The 19205-nt window shown below is 56.0% G+C and overlaps 1 protein-coding gene across 3 annotated transcripts; it reads right to left on the minus strand.

Moving 5' to 3' along the window:
• LDLRAP1 (low density lipoprotein receptor adaptor protein 1) lies at positions 1 to 18441 on the minus strand. Of its 3 annotated transcripts, none has more exons than XM_074162019.1 (9): positions 18286 to 18441; positions 15737 to 15879; positions 14105 to 14217; positions 11284 to 11398; positions 8305 to 8377; positions 7801 to 7884; positions 6243 to 6370; positions 4558 to 4592; positions 1 to 2140 (listed from the first exon to the last, which is right to left on the minus strand). In XM_074162019.1, exons 1-9 carry the CDS (start codon positions 18368 to 18370, stop codon positions 1996 to 1998), a joined length of 921 nt encoding a protein of 306 aa, XP_074018120.1. In that variant the 5' UTR covers positions 18371 to 18441; the 3' UTR covers positions 1 to 1995. The 3 variants fall into 3 exon arrangements, with proteins under 3 accessions (XP_074018120.1, XP_074018119.1, XP_074018118.1); XM_074162018.1 differs by having other exon boundaries at positions 6243 to 6373; positions 18286 to 18427; XM_074162017.1 differs by having other exon boundaries at positions 6243 to 6396; positions 7815 to 7884; positions 18286 to 18370.
• Positions 18442 to 19205: the final 764 nt, after the last annotated feature.

Here is a 19205-nt window from a genome sequence, read left to right on the forward strand (position 1 = left end):
AAAAAATGGTAGACGTTTTATTTTCCTCAGTACGGATATTCTTTACAGCAGAAGGTTCTCTTAGAAAACTATATACATACATATATAGTACTGTGCATTTCAGTATATGCTCCTAGAGCCTCTAGAAAAGGAGAAAGATCAACGTACAGAGAAATCCTCACGCTCCATTTCTGCGGCCCAAGCTCTTTCCAAGGAGGATCACCCCTCACCGGGGCCGGGACAAGACGCTTCCCACAACCACTTCCGCGCAGTTTTGGTGTCCCTTATGCCATGGGTTCACGTCTCTACCCCGTGCTTCCGTAGCACCGACAAACTTTGAATAATTCCTTCAATCACGAGAGACTGATGCTACACATGAGATCAAATAAGTCACGGGCACGGTAGTTTCAAGATGTAAAATTGCTTTAAACACAATTTTGCTGGATAAACAGAGCACACGTTTTATCAAGAGACATGATGACTCAGCTTCACGAGTCCTTGACACCTTTTCACAAGAACACTTAGGGGAAAAAAAAATAAAAATCAAATCTAAGTTAGAGTCACTCAGCTGTTTCCTAATAAATTCTTACAGCTGACAAAGAGGTTTTTATTTTTTTTCCTGCAAGCAGTTTTAAGAGAGTTATAAAGAGCTATCTGGGGAATGAATTAGTGTTTCAAAACCAAGTTACAAATCTATAAAACAGATTAGCATACTTCACATAAGGCCACAAACACTGCAAACTGTCAGTGCGACTATTTAGGATCATTAAACTTAATCTTTTAATTAGCATAAGCTTTGCACCTCCATTACTTATTTCCAATTCCAGGAGCAACCGAAGACACTTCCCGAGTTCCCGGGAGAGACGGCTGTCGGGGTGTGTGTGTGGGGGGGAGAGGACGGGAGCGCCGCTGGAAGGGGCCCCCCTTGCTAATTGAACATCCAGGTATCCGTCTGGCCTAATCCAATTCCGGTTTGAGTCGTATCGAGTGAGCGACAACCAAATGGTTCTGAGACAGTAAAAAGGCACGCACGGGCAAATCCACTTAGAGGAGCGGAGAACACAGATCTATCGTGCCGCTGGTGAACCCGCAACTTCCAACCCCCTTCAGCAACCAACGCTAATTAATTGTTACTCCCCCCGGTGGTTCTGCTCTTAAAGCCAACGGAGCCTTGGCATTCCCGAGTCGCATCGGGAACGGTGCACCTCGAGTAGTCAGTTTTGAAACGGATCTGCAGCATTGCCGGGTTGGGGTTTGGTTTGTTGTTTCTGGGTTTTTTTGGGGTTTTTTTTGGGTAAATAGCTTGTGAAGAGAAGTTACAGGCACTGCTTACCTTGACAATCCCGACCATCGCTTTCAGTTTGAGTTTTAAAGTGCAAAACTTCATAGAGTCTTTGGGTTAAAAAAACCGTCAATTCCCACAGGGAGCTGGCGAAGAAAGAGCCAGGACACGGAGGGGAGATTGACAACTGTGAGAGTATCCCAGACATCCCCAACAAAAGCGAGATCTCTGCCACCTCTTGGATTTTAACCCTGGGGGCAGCTGCTGCGAATCTCCTCCCCCTGCCTCGGCAGGTGATGCGTTGTTCAAGAAACAGTGGATTAGTAACAGTTGTGCTGGCAATCGCCTCTGCATCTGCAGATCTTTGTCTGGAAAAGTGTACACAGAGAGACTTTGGTGTTGCATAGTCTTTTTTTTCAGAGAGGAACAGGCACTGCTGAAGGTTCTTCCACGGTATATTGCCACCTAATACTGTAGATGCCCTACACCCCTTCCAATAACATATATGTAAACTGTAACGGCTATGAATAAATATGCTCGAGAGCATCTCGTGGTTTAGATAAAAGCAAGGTATAAAAATCTGCATTAGACTTCTAAAGCTTTGGTCTAAACTGTGCTGTAACATCATCTGACTTGGTGAAGAGCCCTCGGAAGGGTCCCTCGTGTACAGCACCCGGCACGGCATGCCTCAGTCCACAGACTCCTAGTGGTTATTCTCTTAGATGCATTTCACCTCAGAACATGAACAGATCATCTTTCTCGCCCGTGGTGGAATCTATTTTGTTCCAGTCTACAGGTGAGAGCGTCTCCGCGCTCTGGATGTCCTGAGCCGTCAGCCCCGTGTCGAGGACGTGGGGGTTTGTTCTCGACTGAGCCAGTCTGAGAGAAGGGGAGAGAAAGAGAAATTAAGGACACGCATCCCCGCGGTTCACAGCCTGGATGCTCGATGCATCCGTAATGCCCGACCCGAGCTGCGGGTCCACATTTCCACATCCTCCAGCGGAGTGAAATAACCCAGTCAGGGGGGAGCTGCCACATTCGCAGCTCCTTCACGTCTCTTGCAGCTCGGCTGCTGGTTTATCCTAACGTTTCCCCCACAGGCATCCAAGGAATTTGCAGCCTGGACATCCCGTATATTAACGGTCCGGCGGAACAGCGCCGGTTTCCTCCCCCCTGACGGTGGGTGCATCCTTTGCCGGGATCTTATCTCAGCCTAAAGGCTCCGCTGGCCGAAGGAGCAGCCTCACGGCAACGACACTATTTTCACGGTGCCGTATCTCGCTCCCCGTCGCGCTCCCCAGCCCAAGCGTTTAACTCTTTAAGCCACGGCAGGACACGGATGACGTTGAAGAGCCCCCAGGGTCAGCTTTAAAGGGTTTTCATCCCAGCCCATCCCAGACCTTTCGCAAAACCTAACGAGCCCCGGTTTGTTGTTGTGTTATTAAATACCTCTGTGAAAACCTAACAGCGCGGCATCAATTCTCCCGGGGCCGAAAGGTTAACTCAAATATTTGGTGTTCCATCCAGGGGAGGCGCGGTGCGGAATAAGCCTCGGATTAAAGCAGCCGCCGCGCACTTTTTTTTAATAAAAAAGAAAAATGACCAGCCGTGATGTTGCGGCAGGAACGCGCTCGGAAGCATCTGCCTCGGCGGAGGAGCAGCCCAAACACTGAGTCACCAGAAGGCCAAGGGGGATGGGACAGCTCGGCGTCCAGCAATGCAAACCAAAAAGCCACAACCAGCAACATCTGCTTAATTAAGTGGAGCGAGGAAGAGAGGTGAGGAAAACAGACGACAGTAAGACATAAATTCAAGCAGCCCCCTTCATGGAACACGGCTTGGGACAGGGCTACGGGGGAAGTGGAAGCTGTAAATCGTTCCCGAGAGCCGAACAAGGCACGAAGGTCTGTTTCCTTAGGGCTGAGTGTGCGGTTTTTGTGCTGCTACAAACCCTGGGGGAGGCTGGTGGCTCTCGGGGAGGTGACGGCGTCGGGCTCAGCCCTGTTACTGCCCGACTCCCTCCATCGGCACCTCCCGCCCGGAGGAAGAGTCCTGGCAGCTCTCTGTGCCTGGAGCATCACAACCCAAGGCTCCTCTTTGCCCAAACTGTGGCCTCCACAGCCCACGCTGCCCAAAGAGCGGCAGGGTGGCTTCATGTGCTGACCTGGAGGATGGAAGCCGTGAAGAGTAAAGCTGGAGCCCCTCTGCTGTGAGGACAGGCTGGGAGAGATGGGGGGGTTCAGCCTGGAGAAGAGAAGGCTCCAGGGAGACCTTAGAGCCCCTTCCAGTCCCTAAAGGGGCTCCAGGAAAGCTGGGGAGGGACTCTGGATCAGGGAGGGGAGCCACAGGACGAGAGGGAATGGTTTTAAATCAAAGAGGGGAGATTGAGATGAGATCTGGGGAAGAAATTCTTTGCTGTGAGGGTGGTGAGAGCCTGGCCCAGGTTGCCCAGAGAAGCTGTGGCTGCCCCATCCCTGGAGGGGTTCAAGGCCAGGTTGGAGGGGGCTTGGAGCAACCTGGGCTGGTGGGAGGTGTCCCTGCCCGGGGCAGGGGGTGGCACTGGGTGGGCTTTGAGGTCCCTTCCAACCCAAGGCATTCTGTGATTCTATCATTCCCATCACCCCGCAGGGGCCCTGCATGAGGACAGACAGGAAAACTCATCTGAAACAAACCGGATTTGTTTAACATTGCTGGAGCGCTCGGTGTGCGTGTGTAGGAAAGCTCATAATTTGGATTGGGAAATGAACTGAGCCACGTGAAGCTACGGCCACAAACTCGGAACGTGCCCAGACGCACGAATCCCAGATGGGTGCATCAGAGTCACCCTGATGCAACCACCCTGCAACGGGGATGGTGGAGCAGGGAGGCTGCTGGTTTGGGGACAGATGGGAACCAAGTCCCAGGGTTCATCCAAACCTCACGGAGGGACGAGGAAGCATAAAGTCCCCGTGCCAGAAGCTGGGACCAGCATGGCCATAGCTAGCATAGGGGCTGGAAACAGGCAGCCTCAAACCACCCTGGCAAGCAGGAGCGGACACATTAACTGCTTGGGGAATTGAATTCCCTGTTACATACAGCCTCTCTCCATCCTTAAAAGGTTGTCAAAATATTTGGCTTATCAGCCAGCCTCCAAGCCTATCTTTCAATTAACAGCTGAGGCACTGATGGGGCAGCTGCCTAGGTCAGATCACGGGGGCTGATTAGATTAGAAGCATTATTAAAAGCCAGTCACTAGTCAAGTCTCCCGGGCTGGTCCCCCGGTGGCGCGAACTTGTAAAGGGAGTTATTAGAATTACCTTGAAAACGCCTCGTCGAGACCATCATCCATTTCCTTTTTTAAAGAGATAAAAAGAGAGAGAATTAGTTGCTAAGAGAATGCACAAAAGTGTATTTAGAGATCCAGCTCTGCGCTTGAGCACAACAGGCAAAATATATATATATATATATTTATATACACTGACTGACTCCTGGGGCAGGTTTTATCTCGCTCTCTGCACAAGCCCCAGGGTAAGAGGCATAACTCCAGGTGGCCCAGGCCTCCTCAGAGCAGGTCCCAGGGCTCAGGTCAGGGATGCTGCGCTCCCCTTGCTGCCCAGGGTCAGGGCAGGGGCTTGGCCCATTCTCACCATCTCCAAACCAGGCTAATTCTGCCCCACCACCTGCTCAGGCTGGATTTGGCCCATCAGCTGGATGTCATCCCCCTCTGGGGTTAACCACAGCCCTCGGCTCTTCCAGCCCACGAGACTGGCACGTGCCGAGGGTTCCTGCTAAGAGGAGGGACCAGAACAGAGCTCAGGAAGATGCTCCAGGCGTCCCTCAGGGCTTTTCTGGATGAGGAACCTGGAAAGCAACTCTGCGGCAGCACAGGGGAAACCTGCGCTCCTTGGAAGCGGCTCTGGGATCCGTTATCTCTGATCTGCTCTTACGGTTTCCCAGGGAAAGCATCTGAGCTGCCTGGGGGAGAAAGGTTCCCCGTGCAGGAAGATGGGCTCTGTGCGAGGGCTTTGCTACAGACAGACTCCACTATTCCCAAAATCTTGTGATGTACTCACAGACTTAATGTAATATGTAAAGTATGAAAACTCTGCGAGAAGGGAGGGATCGGAGGCCGCTGATAAGCCTCCAGGATTTGGTACGACTTAGAACTGATCTTCAGGTTTAACCTGAAAAGCCTCAAGGCTCAGACCCGGCAGACTCAAGAAACAGGCTCCAGGCAAAGGCCTTTATCATTCAATTCTCCAAAATTTAGCAGACGGTGCGTTTCCAGGGAGGGCACGTGGGGGGGACGAAGTCCCAGGTCAAATGGGGCTTCAAAGATCGGCCCCGGCCCGGTTGGTGACAGAGCACTTGGGCACGGAGGAGGCTCCCCGATGGCTGCGCACCCAGGCAGATGGTCTGGGTCGTTATTTTTCTATTAGTAATCCACGAAACAATTAAGCCAGATGACTGAGGACATTTTAGAGAAGCCATCCACGCTCACACAAGCGCGATACAGCCGCAAACAAGAACAAGGGAAAAAATAAGAGTAATAACAAACATAAATATAACCTGGTTTTAGTGAACGGTAAACAAAAGCCACCAACTTAATGATTTTTTCCCCTGAAGAGAGCGGTGAGGTGGTCCCTCAATTAAGTGACAAACCACTGAGAAATGCTGCTCGAGAATAAGTAATATTCAATTATCCGACAGCGGCTTTTCTCGGGAGCGCCTCGCAATTTCGTTCATTTATTTACAGAGCCTGAGAAGGGCAGGAGGCACTCGAACACTGATCGATCCTTTCAAGCAGGACACGGAAACCCAGCTCCGAAACCCTGCCTGAAGGGCTCAGTCCCCCCCAGAGCTCCCTGGGGCGGCGGTGGTGGTGGTGATGGGGGGGTGTATCAAAGAAAAAGCCCCTGTGATGGGACCTGGAACACATGAAATGGAGGTGGCATCGCTCCCCGGCTCGGCAGACACCGCGGTGCCCCAGGCACACACTTACCCACACCACGTTGTTATTTACAGAGGAGCTGGGCCCGAAGATGCTGTTATCTAAGTGTGGGGAGTTTGCGCTGCCGGGCAGGGGCGATTTGGCAGGATCTTCTAAATCCAGCAAGTTCCCCGTGGCTGCTGCTGTGAACAGAGAGGAGAGGGAATGAGGCAGGGGAGGGGAAACCAGAGATGACACGAAACCCAGTCTTTTTGCAGTAATCGCTTCCCCTCAAGAGCGGAATCGAAGGGTTCCATCAAATTCCTTCAGGATGGCCCCAAATTTTAGCCTGGAGGAGCTGCATTCACCCCAGCTGGGATGCGGTTTCAGCCTGTGAAATTCATGCTGTTCAGATCGGGCACCCGAAACCCTCTGGACAAGGACACGGGGGAGGATTGACCGGCTCATCCCTCCAGCAGCCGCTGGGGGAGGCTCCGGGGAACCTGCTTACGTTCGGAGTGAGTCAGGATCAGCCCCGAGCAGAGCTGAGACATCCCACCCCAGGACATCCCAACCCCAGGACATCTCAACCCCAGGACATCCCAACCCCAGGACATCCCAGCCCCAGGACATCCCAGCCCCAGGGTGGGAACAGACCCCGGACGATATCCTCAGCTCAGCCCACGGCATCGATTCAGCTTCTTACAAAGATGCACCGTTATTTTGTAGAACCGAGGGCAAATCCTGCACTGGGTGAAAACCAGTTGACAGCTCAGGGGCTGCCGGTCCCCCGCAGGCTGGGTTGTTCCAGGGAAGCCTCAAATCCTCCCCACCACCCCGCAGTGAGGGCAGAGGCAGCAGAGCCCCAGCTGCGGAGCATCCCCCAGGCAGACGCCGGAGCCCAATCCTACACCCGTGCCAGCCCCGGGCTTCGTTTATCCTGATGTGCCACCGCTTGTGACAGATTCCTCCAGTCCTGGGCCTTCACACGGAGAAAGGAGATGTGCCACCCTGGAAGGAAGCCCAGTTTAATGCTATTTTCCTCCGTGCCAAATCCTCTTATCGCCATGGCCAGCACGGAAGAGAGATTAGCCTTTTGTCCCACTTCTCCCTGGCTTCGCATCCCGCGTTTCAGAGGCAGCAGAGGACCACGGGGAGGCACTGAATTAGGAGGGGTTTTACTATTTAATTGTTTTATTTTCACACACCTCTCCTTCCTTAGGGGAGCCGGAGGCAGAGTGGCACCTGGATGTCCATCTCCTTCAGCTGATGGGATGGCAAGTCTTTTGGGTCTGAGACAACCCCAAAAATCAAGCTCGGGGTGTGCGGGTCCACGCCAAGCCCATAAGGATGCTATGGCCAATTTGCCTCAGGCAGAAGTAACCAGATTTGGGATGGCAGAAGCTGTGTACGAGGGGCTGCAGGAGATATTAAGGGGGAGATGGAAGGACTTGGCAGGTCCTTCCTTGCCCTTCAGTGCTCTCCTGAGGGCAACATCTCTGCTCTGACCAAAATGTTGGCTCCTCGCCGATCCAAAGCCCTGCCAGGAGCCTGCCCCGGTCAGGGAAAGCCCCGCAGCCCTCGGGCTGTTCCCCGTCCCCGAAGGCAAGCTCTGCCGTTGGTGACTTACGTGCGTCGGGGTGGGCAGGGGCTTCCGAGCTGGGGCTGCTCGTCCCTTCTCCTTCCAAGATGGACCTTTCCCGCTTCTCCTTCTCTGCAAAAGAAGAAGAGCCCATCACTGCCCACGGAGTGTTCCTCGCAAGCTTTTAGGGAGGGGGGACAGCTAGGATGGGCCACCAGGTCTCCTCCACCCACAGCAGCCCAGGCTCTGGGTGCATTTTATAATCTCGTGGAAGGTGAAAGCAAAAGTCCCGACGGCGGCAGAGCTGAGGCACCACAGACCAAACAGCAGGTCCTCCACATCCCGCCTGCGAGACAGGAGTGGGGCCAAAACTCAGCTGGATTTACAAGGCTGTTGAGAGAAACCTGGAAGACGCCTTAAATGGCAGCAGAGGTTGGACCAACTGTCACAGCAGCCTGGAAATTTGGAGGGCGTGGGGAAAAGGCACTTGAAAGCTGGAAAAAACCCTTGAACTTTCACGTGAAGAGTGGGAAGAGGGGAAAAAAAACTCACCTTCCTTAGCTGCTTGCCAGAGCTCAAATGCGATTTTGAAGGCCTGGGCTACGGTGAGGGTGACTGCTTGTGCCTGGAAAGACATCGGTGAGGCAGCACGTTAATCAACGGGTCCTCGTGTAGATTTAAATCATTTGGAGATGTTGGTTTGCAGATTCGTGTTAACCTGGATCCAACCAGCCCTCTGCTCCACACACTCCCCACCGGGCTGGGGAGGGGTAATCAAATATTGATGGAAGCAGAGACCAGCTCCGTGTAGGACACGCAGCTCGCTGTAGACACGTCTTTAGGGGTAATGGGAAAACGGAGGTGGCAGGGACAGGGCTGTCACAGCCATCACGCTGACGGCCGGGGAGAGAAGAGCAGCTCCTCCCACACCCCACACCTAAGCGTGATCTAAACAAGTGCTGCACGGTCCCAGGCTTGTCCTCATGGCTCCCTGAGGGACGTGGGTCCACACTCCAGGGCTGGGCTGAGCATCACTCACCAGAGCAACTGACATCCCTGGAGGGGTTCAAGGCCAGGCTGGATGGGGCTTTGAGCAACCTGGTTTAGTGGGAGGTGTCCCTGCCCATGGCAGGGGGGTTGGAACTCGATGATCTTTAAGGTCCCTTCCAACCCAAACCATTGTGTGATTCTATGATCCCAAAGGGAACCAGTGCCCAGGCCGAGCCCTGGCCTGTTGGTCCCACCAGCGCTGGGGAGGGATGTGCAGAGCTGTGGTCCATCCCCCCGGCACCACGCACAAGGATGCTCCGACAGCAGAGGGTAAAATGCCAGGAATTTGCAGCTCTCTCCAACAGAGACCAATCTCAGAGGCAGGACAAGAGAGCCCCCAGGGTCTTCCCCTGGCCCCCCAGCGCTAAAGTGGGGTCTCACTGGCTTAGACCAACAGCGTGGGTTTGTTTTACAACAGCCAGGGACACAGCAGGAGCAGGGACACCTTCCCCTTCAGTCCCTCCGTTCCTCCCCAAGCCGAGAGCTCGAACAGCATTAAAAAAAACCCACCGCCTTAAATAGCCCGAGTTGCTGGAGATGTATAAATAGTGACATAAATGCCAGTTTCATTAGGAGAAGGCAGAGCTCATGAGCAGTTTAAGTGCAAGGAGATAACGAGTAACACTCTGCAAGGCCGGGGCGCCGCAGCATCCTTGAGGCGTGAGTTTGTTTTACGAAGTTGCGAACTAAACAAGCCCAGATCCGGGTCCGTGACCCACGGCCCAGGGCAGCTGGGAGGATGGAGATGGTGGTGGGGGGAGAGTGAACGGAGCACCAGGGTCCCCCAAAAGCCAGGGAGGGGTGAGGAGACCCAGCAAACCCATCGCTGCCAATTAAGCCTCGCAAAGCAGGAGAGCTCATTTGAATGTCGGAGCTATTTACATCTTTGATGGAAGTGCAAACGCTTTATGGCAAAAACTTAAATATGGTAATTAAGTATGAAACTCCTCACAGCTGTTTACAATTTAAGCTGTCACATCTGAATCAAGTTTAATAGACCCAGCTACCGTTGAGAATTACCCATGAACTAAAAATATGGACTAATTATATGCCCGTGACTGGTAGCTGTGCTCACATTCAGGGACCCTGCCCTGGGGCAGGGACGGTCCCCGGTCCGGGAGCAGGACATCACCTCACCAGCACGACGTTCACGCGTCTTAAAGACAAGGAAAAAAAAAAAAAAAATTTCTAGTTTTTGCCACAAAAGGCCTTGGAGAACTTTATTTGGAGGGAGACGCACTGGGCTGATGTACCACTGAGATAATTCTTTTAGCACTGGAGAGATTTAAATTTTAATTTGCCGAGCGGGGCTTATCTTCGTCGTGCAAGGATGGGAGCACACACTGAGGAAAGGAGAGACAACTTGTAGCTTCCATTATTCTCTCCCCGGAAAAAAAAAGCAAGCCGGGAGAAGTGCAGAATATTAACAGAGCTGCATCGCGCTCCGGGCACAGGGATGCTCCTAAGGACCCGGGAATTGCCACACCGGGATGTACTGGGGAGGAACGGCTCTTGGGAGGTTGTTTCCCTGCAGATCCAGGATGTCCCGCTCCCTGCTCAGGCCCCACAACAGGCACCAAGGGAAGGATTTCTTGGGCAGAAGGATCTTACCTGCCTTTCCTCTCCCCTAAAGCCCTTTCCTGCTGCGGGGAGGGGGCTCAGCCCCAGCTCTGGCCCCACTGGAGAGACCCCCAGGGCTCTCCTTGCCCCATTTGCAGCCGGTGCCCAGTGACCCGTTTCTCTCCCTCCCCGGCGGAGTCCCTGCCCATCCTGATGCACTGAATCAGCAGGAAAAAGTCCCACGAGTGGGTTCAAAGCAAGAGCCAGAGACAGTTTTCCATACACAGGTCTCTGCTCCAACCCCAACACGCAGCAGGGTCCGGTGCTGCTCCCATGGGGAGGACATGGCCCTGTCTGCAAAGACGCTGCTAAAAATTGGATGGGGAGCTTCAACGGCAAGAAATGGATGGAAGCCAAGGCAGCGAGCCCAGAACCGCTGGCTAAACGCCTCCCCATCAACGAGGCTGCCCCCGGGCACCTCCCCGCCAGCCTCCCCAGAGACCTCCCCACCTGCCAAAGCCTCTCCCCGCACCGGGCTCAGCCCGGAAAAGCGGATGCTGAGCAGGGAATAATCCCAGCGGCCGGGATGGCGGCACGGATTGCAGGGATTTTTCAGTTGCCAATGCAGGGCCAGGTCCTCTCAGCCCCGCCACAAACCTTGGGGCAGGAAAGGCTTTTACCTGCAAAGTGATGGGCTGAGTCCAGCCCAGAGCTGTGCCCACTCAAGAGCCAGGCACCGGGCAGCATCACCGGGATTAAACGGCCTGCGGTGACGGCAGCAGGAGAGTGGGTGCTCCCCCCACGGCCCTTGGCTGGGGCAGGGAACCCCCTTGCTCTAAACTAGGGTGTTATCTCACCGGCGCAGCCCCTCTCTGCTTCCTCCTCCTACAGCCACATCCCCATTTCTTCCTCTGGACTGACCATTTTCCGTTTGGTACAGAGGAAGGCATGGCACTCCAGGTTCTCATTGAGCTGGTTCTGGGCAATGTAGGCAAACACTTTATCGTGGATCTTGTCTGCCGTGCAGTAGGATATCCTGAAAGACAGAACGAAACGTCTTGTCCGGGGCACTGTGAGCAAGGGAGATCAACCAACCCCTCCTCTGACCTGCCAGCAAGCGCCTACCCAGGGCTTCCAGCTCCGGGGCCAAGCGGGGAAGGCAGAGGGAGCAGAGGAGCGTTGCCGGGCTTCGATCCAACTCCCTCTCAAAGCAGAGGAGTCGAGGCCACCCGTTTGAGAGTTAAGAGAAGCCCAGAGTAACTCCCGCAGCCACCGTGTGAAGCACGGTGCATCACACACAGAGGCAGGAGAGAAGAGAAAACGTTTCGCCTCGTGGGAAAGGAGAGGTTAGAGAAGGTGAAGACTCTGCGGTGTGCCAGCGAGGACTATGCCTGACAAACGCTCTGCCTCCAGAAGAGAGACACCAGAAGGTTTTCCTTGGAGGATAAGCTCGCAAGGAGAGAGACAGACTTGTTCTCAGCCTCTGATTTAATCCTGAGGCTCAAACTAGGGAAAGAAATTGATGCAGGGATGCCCAAGAAAAGCTGAAATTCAGGCTCTGAGAATATCCGCAGTAGCAGATGCACGGGATGCTCCGAGACCCCTGAGCACATGGGACGTGGGGAAGGAAGCTCAGCCTCCTCCGTGGAGCATCCCCAGGATGGCCGTGTCTCTCCCAGCCCCTGAATGGGAGAATCCCAGACTCTGAAATGCCAAACAATGCTCTGGAAGAGCAACAGGCCCATCTGTCTGGGGCGACCAGGCTGTGACCGAGGGCTTAGCTCCTTTCTGCAGGGCAGCAGGTCCCTCAGCATCTGCCATCTCCCATGGGTCAGTCCCTGCCAGGAGCTGCAGGACTGAAGCCAGCGAGCACAGGTCGGAGCAGCCCCAGAGGTTTAGTGCAAGGCGACAGGCACCAGCAACGAGCAAAGCCCCTTCCCTGGGCACACCATAGATCACAGAGGTGTTAAGGAAAGAGAAAACCCGAGGAGAAAGTAGGACACTTCAGTGAAAGTTTTCCCATGACCCCACGTGGCCCCTTCAGCTCCCGCTCTTGCTGCCCCCAGGAGTTTGCAGGGAGGGGACTGGAAGGTCCCATTTCCCAGAAGATGCTGGGACTTAAAATGCCACATTCAAAATTTATTTACACCGCATGAGTTGTCTGTTGCGTGTGAGGATGCCTCTGCTCAATGGCCTATATTTTGTTTTCCAGCGCCGAGCCGTGCTCTGGATTAGAGAGGCACTTGGACGCTCGCTCCTTTCTCCCGTTTGTTCCCAAAGCGCCGTGGCCACTCCTGTAGCAACCGTGACAAAGCCACGGGAGGTCGTCTGCGCAGGCGTGTGGCCGCCTTCCAGCAACCCCCAGCGCTCAGCTCCATATACGATGGCCGTGAATTTCCAGGGAAAGGATAACTCTCACCCGCCTCCGAAGCGAGTTCAGGACCGAGGCCTTTGCAGCAGCACGTTTGGGGACGGTGGCTGCATTTTAGCTGTGACACCCCCCCCCCCGATCCTGCCCAAGCACCTGATCTGGGGAGAGAGCTCAGAAGTGGCATCTCCCCGGTGAGTAGAAAAGCCGAAGAGAAGACTTTAGAGGTGTTAGAGGAAAGCCCTGGGACCACCACGCTCACAGAGCTGGGAGATGACACCCCCCCCGCACACAGACCCCAGCTTTTGCCGTGACCCCACAGCGCCAGCATCCCCGGGGAGCAGCATCGGTCCCCACGTCAACAGCCTATTTAGGATACGCTGACTTCAGCCACCTGAACCGAGGGGATGCTCGTACGCAAGCGCTGACCGGGAGGAACAGCTTTATCGCTGGCTGTTAAAACATCTGGGCGGAATTTAAGGCAGCATCTAAAAACCCATGGCTCTGCCTGCTCCTCCACCAGCGCTGATCCCATCAGCTCTGCTCTTTGGCAGGGGTTTATCTCCCGGGCTCAGCACCGGTGGCCGTATGCGGCCGCTTAGTTTGAAGGGGAGAAAAGCGAGCGGGTGAGTAACCTGGTTAGAGAGAGCCCCCCCCAACCCAGCGCTCCCCACCCCACGTTTAGCAAAGGGGGAGAGAGCAGCAGGCGAGGGACAGAAGCAGAGCGTGGGGGATGCAGAGGGAGAAGGGATGGAGGAGATGGAAAGGGCCAGATCCGAGCTGAGCTCTGCTCTGCCAGGCCTGAGCCTCTGGAAGAAATACTTGCCAAAGCCCCGGGAGCGGATGTGGGATAATCCGTCCTCACTCTCCCCACACCGGTATTGGGTCTCAGTGGCTGTCCCAGCCTCGCTCTTTGTCACAGAGCAGCCAGCGAGGGGAGGGCAGCCCTGGCTCCTGCATCCTCGCCCGCTCGGAGATGCTCTGACCATCCTCCGTACTCACCTCTTGCTGTCACCCCGGCTGCTTTGGTGTTTCTATTGCCAAGAGCAGGCGGTAAAGCCACAGGTAGCCATGGAGTGCAGTCTGTGCACGCACACCACCTCCAGGCTCCTCATGCCTTTCCTTACCCCCAGCTGAACACTTATTGCACCAGACCTAATTTTACCTTAAGTTTAACAGCCACCTCCTTCCCCACCCCTCTGTAAGAGGCGATGGCCAGCGAGGTGTCACCTCAAGCCGGGTGAGGACCGGAGCCTGCCCGGGTGAGGGGCTGTGACACCAGCTCGAGGGGCTGTGACACCAGCTCCTCACCCTGGCAGGAGCAGAGGAGGACCCTGGGGGCACGCACCCCCTGAAGCGCATCCCGTAACCCACCTGTATATGGAGACGTTCTCAATCAGCTCGTTCGTTCCGCTGTCGTTTAACACGATCCCTCTGGGCGAGACTTTCAGAGTCACTTTCTGCAGCTTCTTTCCACTTGCTTTTGCCTTTGGAAGGAGAAGAGGGAGAGGAAAGTTACGGGCTTTGACCACCGATACATCCAAAGGTACGTAAGCAGAGCAGAGACTCCAGGTACGTGCTCCTAATAAGCGTATTAATAGCACTCGTTAGTACTAGAGACTAAATTTACTACCAGGTGCGATAAGGCACTCGTTAAAACTTTTCCTTCCCCGAAGCAGTGATTTTTGCTGGCGTTAATGAGGCAAGGACACACACCCTCCACCCCACATGGAGCTATTTCCAGCCCAGCACCTCCACGAGGATTTCCCCACAGCCACCAGCAGCTGAGCGCTTGGTGAAACCCTTGGGGGCCAGCTCCGGAGCAGAGGGGGACACCAACAGGAACAGAGGAGGAGGACGGTGCCGCAGGACGCGGGCTCCCAAAAAGCTGGCTTTGAGTTGGGCTGAACCCCACTCGAGTGCAAACCAACCCCCACACCAAGGTCAGGACACCGGCTTAAAAGGTAACTAGTCTTTTAAGGGCCGCTTTCTCTTCTTTACTAGTCTCTAGTGCTTTCAGGTTACATTCAGCTCACCACCCAGCTTCTCTCTCAAAAAAAATAAAAGTAGAGAGCTAGCTCACTGCAGACCCGGATCCTCAGCCCTGCTCCCTGGGGATCTCGCTTGAGCCGCATCCAGGCCGGCCGGCGGTCGGTCCTGCCCCTCTGAGGCTTTTAATTCAAGGCTCCCTTCTGAGCAGAGCAGCTCGGGAAAGGCTCTGCCAGCGGCTCCCGTTTCATGCGAGCGCTCCCCTCCCACCCAGCTCGGCACACGCCAGGAACGGATCCGTCATTACCCGGCGCAGTTCGCCACCCCATTGAGTTTTATGACGGTTAACTGTACGATTGGGTCTTTGCCTCATTCAGTTTTATAAGGGCTTAAAGAAGCGTTAATTTTACTCGCAGCCCGGTGAGCAGGGGCTCCGGGGAGGCTTGGTGCGAGAGGATGGCTTGAAAATGAGTCCCTCCTGCATCAGAGGTTACAGCGGGACGGCGGCGGGCTGCGTTGGCTGGGAATCGGAGCGAGCTGTCCTGCTCCCTGCCCCTCTTAACCCTCCAAATCCCGGGAAGGGAAACCCAGGGCTGTAACGCCAGCTCTCGGCCACGCGCTGGCTGCACTCAAACCGCTTTCCCCCCGTGTCTTGCAAGAGGAGGGTTGGTCCTGGAGAAGGCTGATTTCACCAGGTCAGAAGGTTCCTTCCACACCCAGGGTCACCCAAGCTTATCAAGGGGAGCCAGAGCTCAGACGTGTCACACCAGCTGTCTGCACCCTGTCCCATCCACAGGCCAGGGCTGGTCCCAAGGGCTTCCCAGTGCCCTCTCTGCATTTCTACCTACACCACCAGATGCCTGCTCACCCCTGGAAGGGCTGGACCTGCCATCCGGACACCCCGTGGCCTGCAGACGGACAGCTCTGCCTCCAGACCTGCAGCTTTTGGAACTCCCCCCAGTGACAGACTCGTTTGACCAGCAGGAGCCAGGGCTCTGCCCCAGCACGGACACTCACGGTGGCCACGATCCTTTTGACGGCGGCCGCGGAAAGCTCCTCTCCCTTGGGCTGCTCCACCAGCGTCATGCCCATGTACTTGAGGCTGAAGAGCATCCCCTCCAGCAGCGTCTCACGGGTATCGGTCCAGTTCTCCGGGAGCTCTAGAGAGACAGCAAAGAGGCTCTTAGATTCCCAAAGGCACAAGGATTCCCTGGCCAAGCCCCGAGGGAGGGTTTGGGTAGGAGCAGGGTGTTGGTTTAGCTACTGCCCGGAGTGGCTGGGAAAATGGACAGGGCAGAGACAAAAACAACCCCCCAAATTTTTTTTCCACGAGTCACAGCAAACGGTAGCGACCCTTTAAGACCCGGTGAGTTTAACAGTGAGTGCCCAGGCCCACCCCATAACCAAGGGGACCCTGAGCATCAGCCCCAGCCCGGCGCAGGGGAGGGCTCGGTGCTGCCCCGTGCCCGGCAATAACCTTACCCTGCGCTAACCATCACCTTCCCGCAGAGGCTAAGAGGGGATTTGCCGTGAGCTAAGCCCACGCACAGCTGTAGGGACCCAGGTGATGTGCTGCCACTTGCTAAATCGGTCATCGACAGCCCTGAGGAGCCCATCGAGTGGGTGAAGCTTTGCCGGGGAGAGGTCTCTGCTCTCCCTTGAGATCGCCAAAGAGGCCACCAACCTCTTCCCTGACATGCTGGGGTGGGTGGGAAGGAGGGTCCAAAATAAAGAGATACGTTTGGGGCCAAACTGGAAGTCGGGTGGGTATTTCTAAGCCTGAAATTACACCACAGGATCTGATCTAATCTCCAGACACGGAGCTGGTAACCCAGGATCTGCAGCTCTCGTGTTTAAGGAAGATCTTGCTTTGAGCAGGAGGCAACAAACCAAGTTGCCCCATGGCCCTGGGGAGCAACGGGGCTCCCGGAGAGGAGTCTCTGCTCGCTGCAGACAAAACATGGCCCTGAAGGCTTCGCTGCCTTGTGTTCAGCCTCCTTCAGCTGCCTCCAGGCAGTGGGGCCAAACTCTGCAGCTCCCTGCAAACCTGCAGCACCGGGAGGGCAGGGACACTGGGGATGACGAGAGGTGCCCCTGGGGTAACCCCCGGTGAGTCAGCCTCCCGGCGAAGGCGAGATGGGAGATAAGCCATAAATCCCGGCACCACTCCCTGCGCCGGGTGTGGGTGCCGAGCGGTGAACCATCCCGGCGTTGGCTAAGGTCGAAGTGAAGGAAGGCGGGTGGGAGCCGTTCCCCGGGGAGAGAAGAGTTCCCAGGAAGGCAGGGATGCCAAGCCCAACACAGGGCAGCAGGTCCCAACCCTGGAGAAGGAAAGGAAAAACCAAGGAGGGGAGGGATGCTGCATTTCCCTCACATCCCAGCTAGGAACAGGGGGTGACTGTTAAAATCCTGGGTTTCTCCAAAGACAGGGGTGCTGCCACTGTCCTCCCATCCTCGGTGGCCAAAGCCGGGCGAGCACACTGGGGTGGAGGGCAGTTCGCGTGCGATGGATGGGCAGCTGCCCACTCCCTGCCTCGCTCGGGAGAGACAGGACAGGGACCCCCCCGAGCACCCCACACGGCCTGGAACGATGCCACAGCTCGAGCCAGGCTGGGACGGAAACAGGGGTTGTTTAAGTGTGGCCAATGAAATGCTTTCAGAAAGGAAGGAGGCAGCACAGACAGACAGACAGACAGACGTGCTCCTCCATGCACCACCACCTCACCCACCCTCGACGGCCCCCATGCCTGGGGTGCATCCGTCTTGCCCCCCAGCCGGCTGCCCCTCCGTGTCCCACAGCTGGTGGCCCTTAATCCGAGCAAAAAAAAAGGTGTAACGATGCCGGGTCAGTCTCAGCAGATTAATAAAATCAAGAAGTTTGATCTCACCCGTAGGCGGCAAGGGGTGCAGGCGGGATGAGGCACCCTCCTGCTGCCCACCGTGATGCTCGGGGCTCCATGGCAGGGCAGGGGTCAGCCAGGCTGCCTGGTCCCCCCCCTTCCCTGGTCACAGCAGGAGGACGCCTGGCAGTGGCCGAGTGGCCGCTTGCCATGGGGCTATCGATCGTGTGACAGAGCCAGCAGTGGGACGAGGCCAGAAACAGCCCTCCGGGCTCCTCCGTCCCTCACCCCAGCTTGGGGGACGGGGACAGCCCCCCCCCACCCACTAGGGGACGGTGACAGACCCCTGCCCACCCCCCTGCCCATCCCACCCCACTGCTGCACAGGGGAAAGGGTGCAAGGGGAAGGTGGGTGTAATGGGGGGGAAGGGAGAAAAGTGAGGGGCAAAAGGGGGCTAAAAGGAGGGGTGTGAGAGGAGTAAAGCAGAAAGGGGGTACAGAAAAACGGGGGGGGGGGAAGAGAGGTTGGAGTAAAGCAGCGTGAAAAAGGGGTGCAGGAGGGAGGAAAGCGAAACTCAAGGAGGGAGAAAAGTGGGTGCAGGGGCGGGGAGAAGCGGGATAAAGCCGGGAAGGAAGAAGCGGGGAGTGCGGGACAAGGGGGGGGGGGGAGGTGCGGGGAAAAGGGCGGGGGGGGGGGGGGGGGGGGAAGCGGGGAGTCGGATCTCACTTTTGTGTCGGCCGCCGGCCCAGGAGGGTTTGTGGACGCTGGGGCTCCGCAGCAGAGCTCGACCCGCCGACTTCAGCGCGTCCATCCCGCCCCCGCCGCCCCCCGCCCCGATCCCGATCCCGATCCCGGCCCCGCCGCAAACTTTCCTGCGGCGCCAGCGCTGACCGCGTCCGGGGGCGGGGCCCGCATGCAAATGAGCGACGTCACCCATGACACGCCCACACAGCCACGCCCACCCACGGCAAACACCCCCTCCACCGGGGAGGGGCGGGGGGGGGCTCGCCTTTTCCCACGGGGGTCGGGGTGGGGGGTGTCCCCGCACAGATTCCCGGCAGGAATCCCCTTCCCGGGGCTCCAGGGCAGCACGATCCCCATCTCCCCGCTCCGGCGGACTCGGGTGACACCGAAAAAAAGTTGCTTTTGCCCCAAAAGGTGTTTGGTTGCCCCCACTGCCTTGGCATGAGAAAGTGTGATATTTTAATATGGGGTTTGATAAAGGCGCCGACCCCCCCCTCCCTCCCCCCCCCCGGTGTCACCCCGCTTTTAACTCAGCCCGAACCTAATTGTGTGGAGGATTAAGGCCCTCAAAGGCTTCCCGAAATTAAAGGGATAATAACGAGGAGGTTAAACCCCACATTTCGGATTTGTAGAATAATGCCTCCCAAAGCCTATTATTCACAGAAACATTTGTGTAATTGGAAAAATCCCCTTTTTTAGTTAAATTTTAACGTTCCCCTCTCGCCTTTGTAGCCGGGAGCCAAGGCGCGGGAGTCACGAAGCCGAACCACCGTGAAGGAGACGGCGGCGCCGGTTCCCCTCCGCCGGACACGAGCGGGCGGCGGAAGGGTTGAGGAGAATTTCATTTCCAGAAATCCCAGCCTAAAATAGTTCGGTGCCGCTGGTACGTGTCCACTTAGTGC

This window comes from Numenius arquata, chromosome 21 (genome assembly GCF_964106895.1).
Source record: "Numenius arquata chromosome 21, bNumArq3.hap1.1, whole genome shotgun sequence".
Classification (NCBI taxonomy): Eukaryota; Metazoa; Chordata; class Aves; order Charadriiformes; family Scolopacidae; genus Numenius; species Numenius arquata.

Bases quoted from the DNA above. Each gene is read 5' to 3' on its own strand.
- LDLRAP1 (XM_074162017.1), bottom strand. From the start codon at position 18,370: ATGGACGCGCTGAAGTCGGCGGGTCGAGCTCTGCTGCGGAGCCCCAGC. The intron at 14,218-15,736 runs GTGAGTGTCCGT...CTCCTTCCAAAG, and splicing joins TCAAAAGGATCGTGGCCACC to GCAAAAGCAAGTGGAAAGAA. The intron at 2,141-4,557 runs GTAATTCTAATA...CCCTTCTCTCAG, and splicing joins CTCGACGAGGCGTTTTCAAG to ACTGGCTCAGTCGAGAACAA.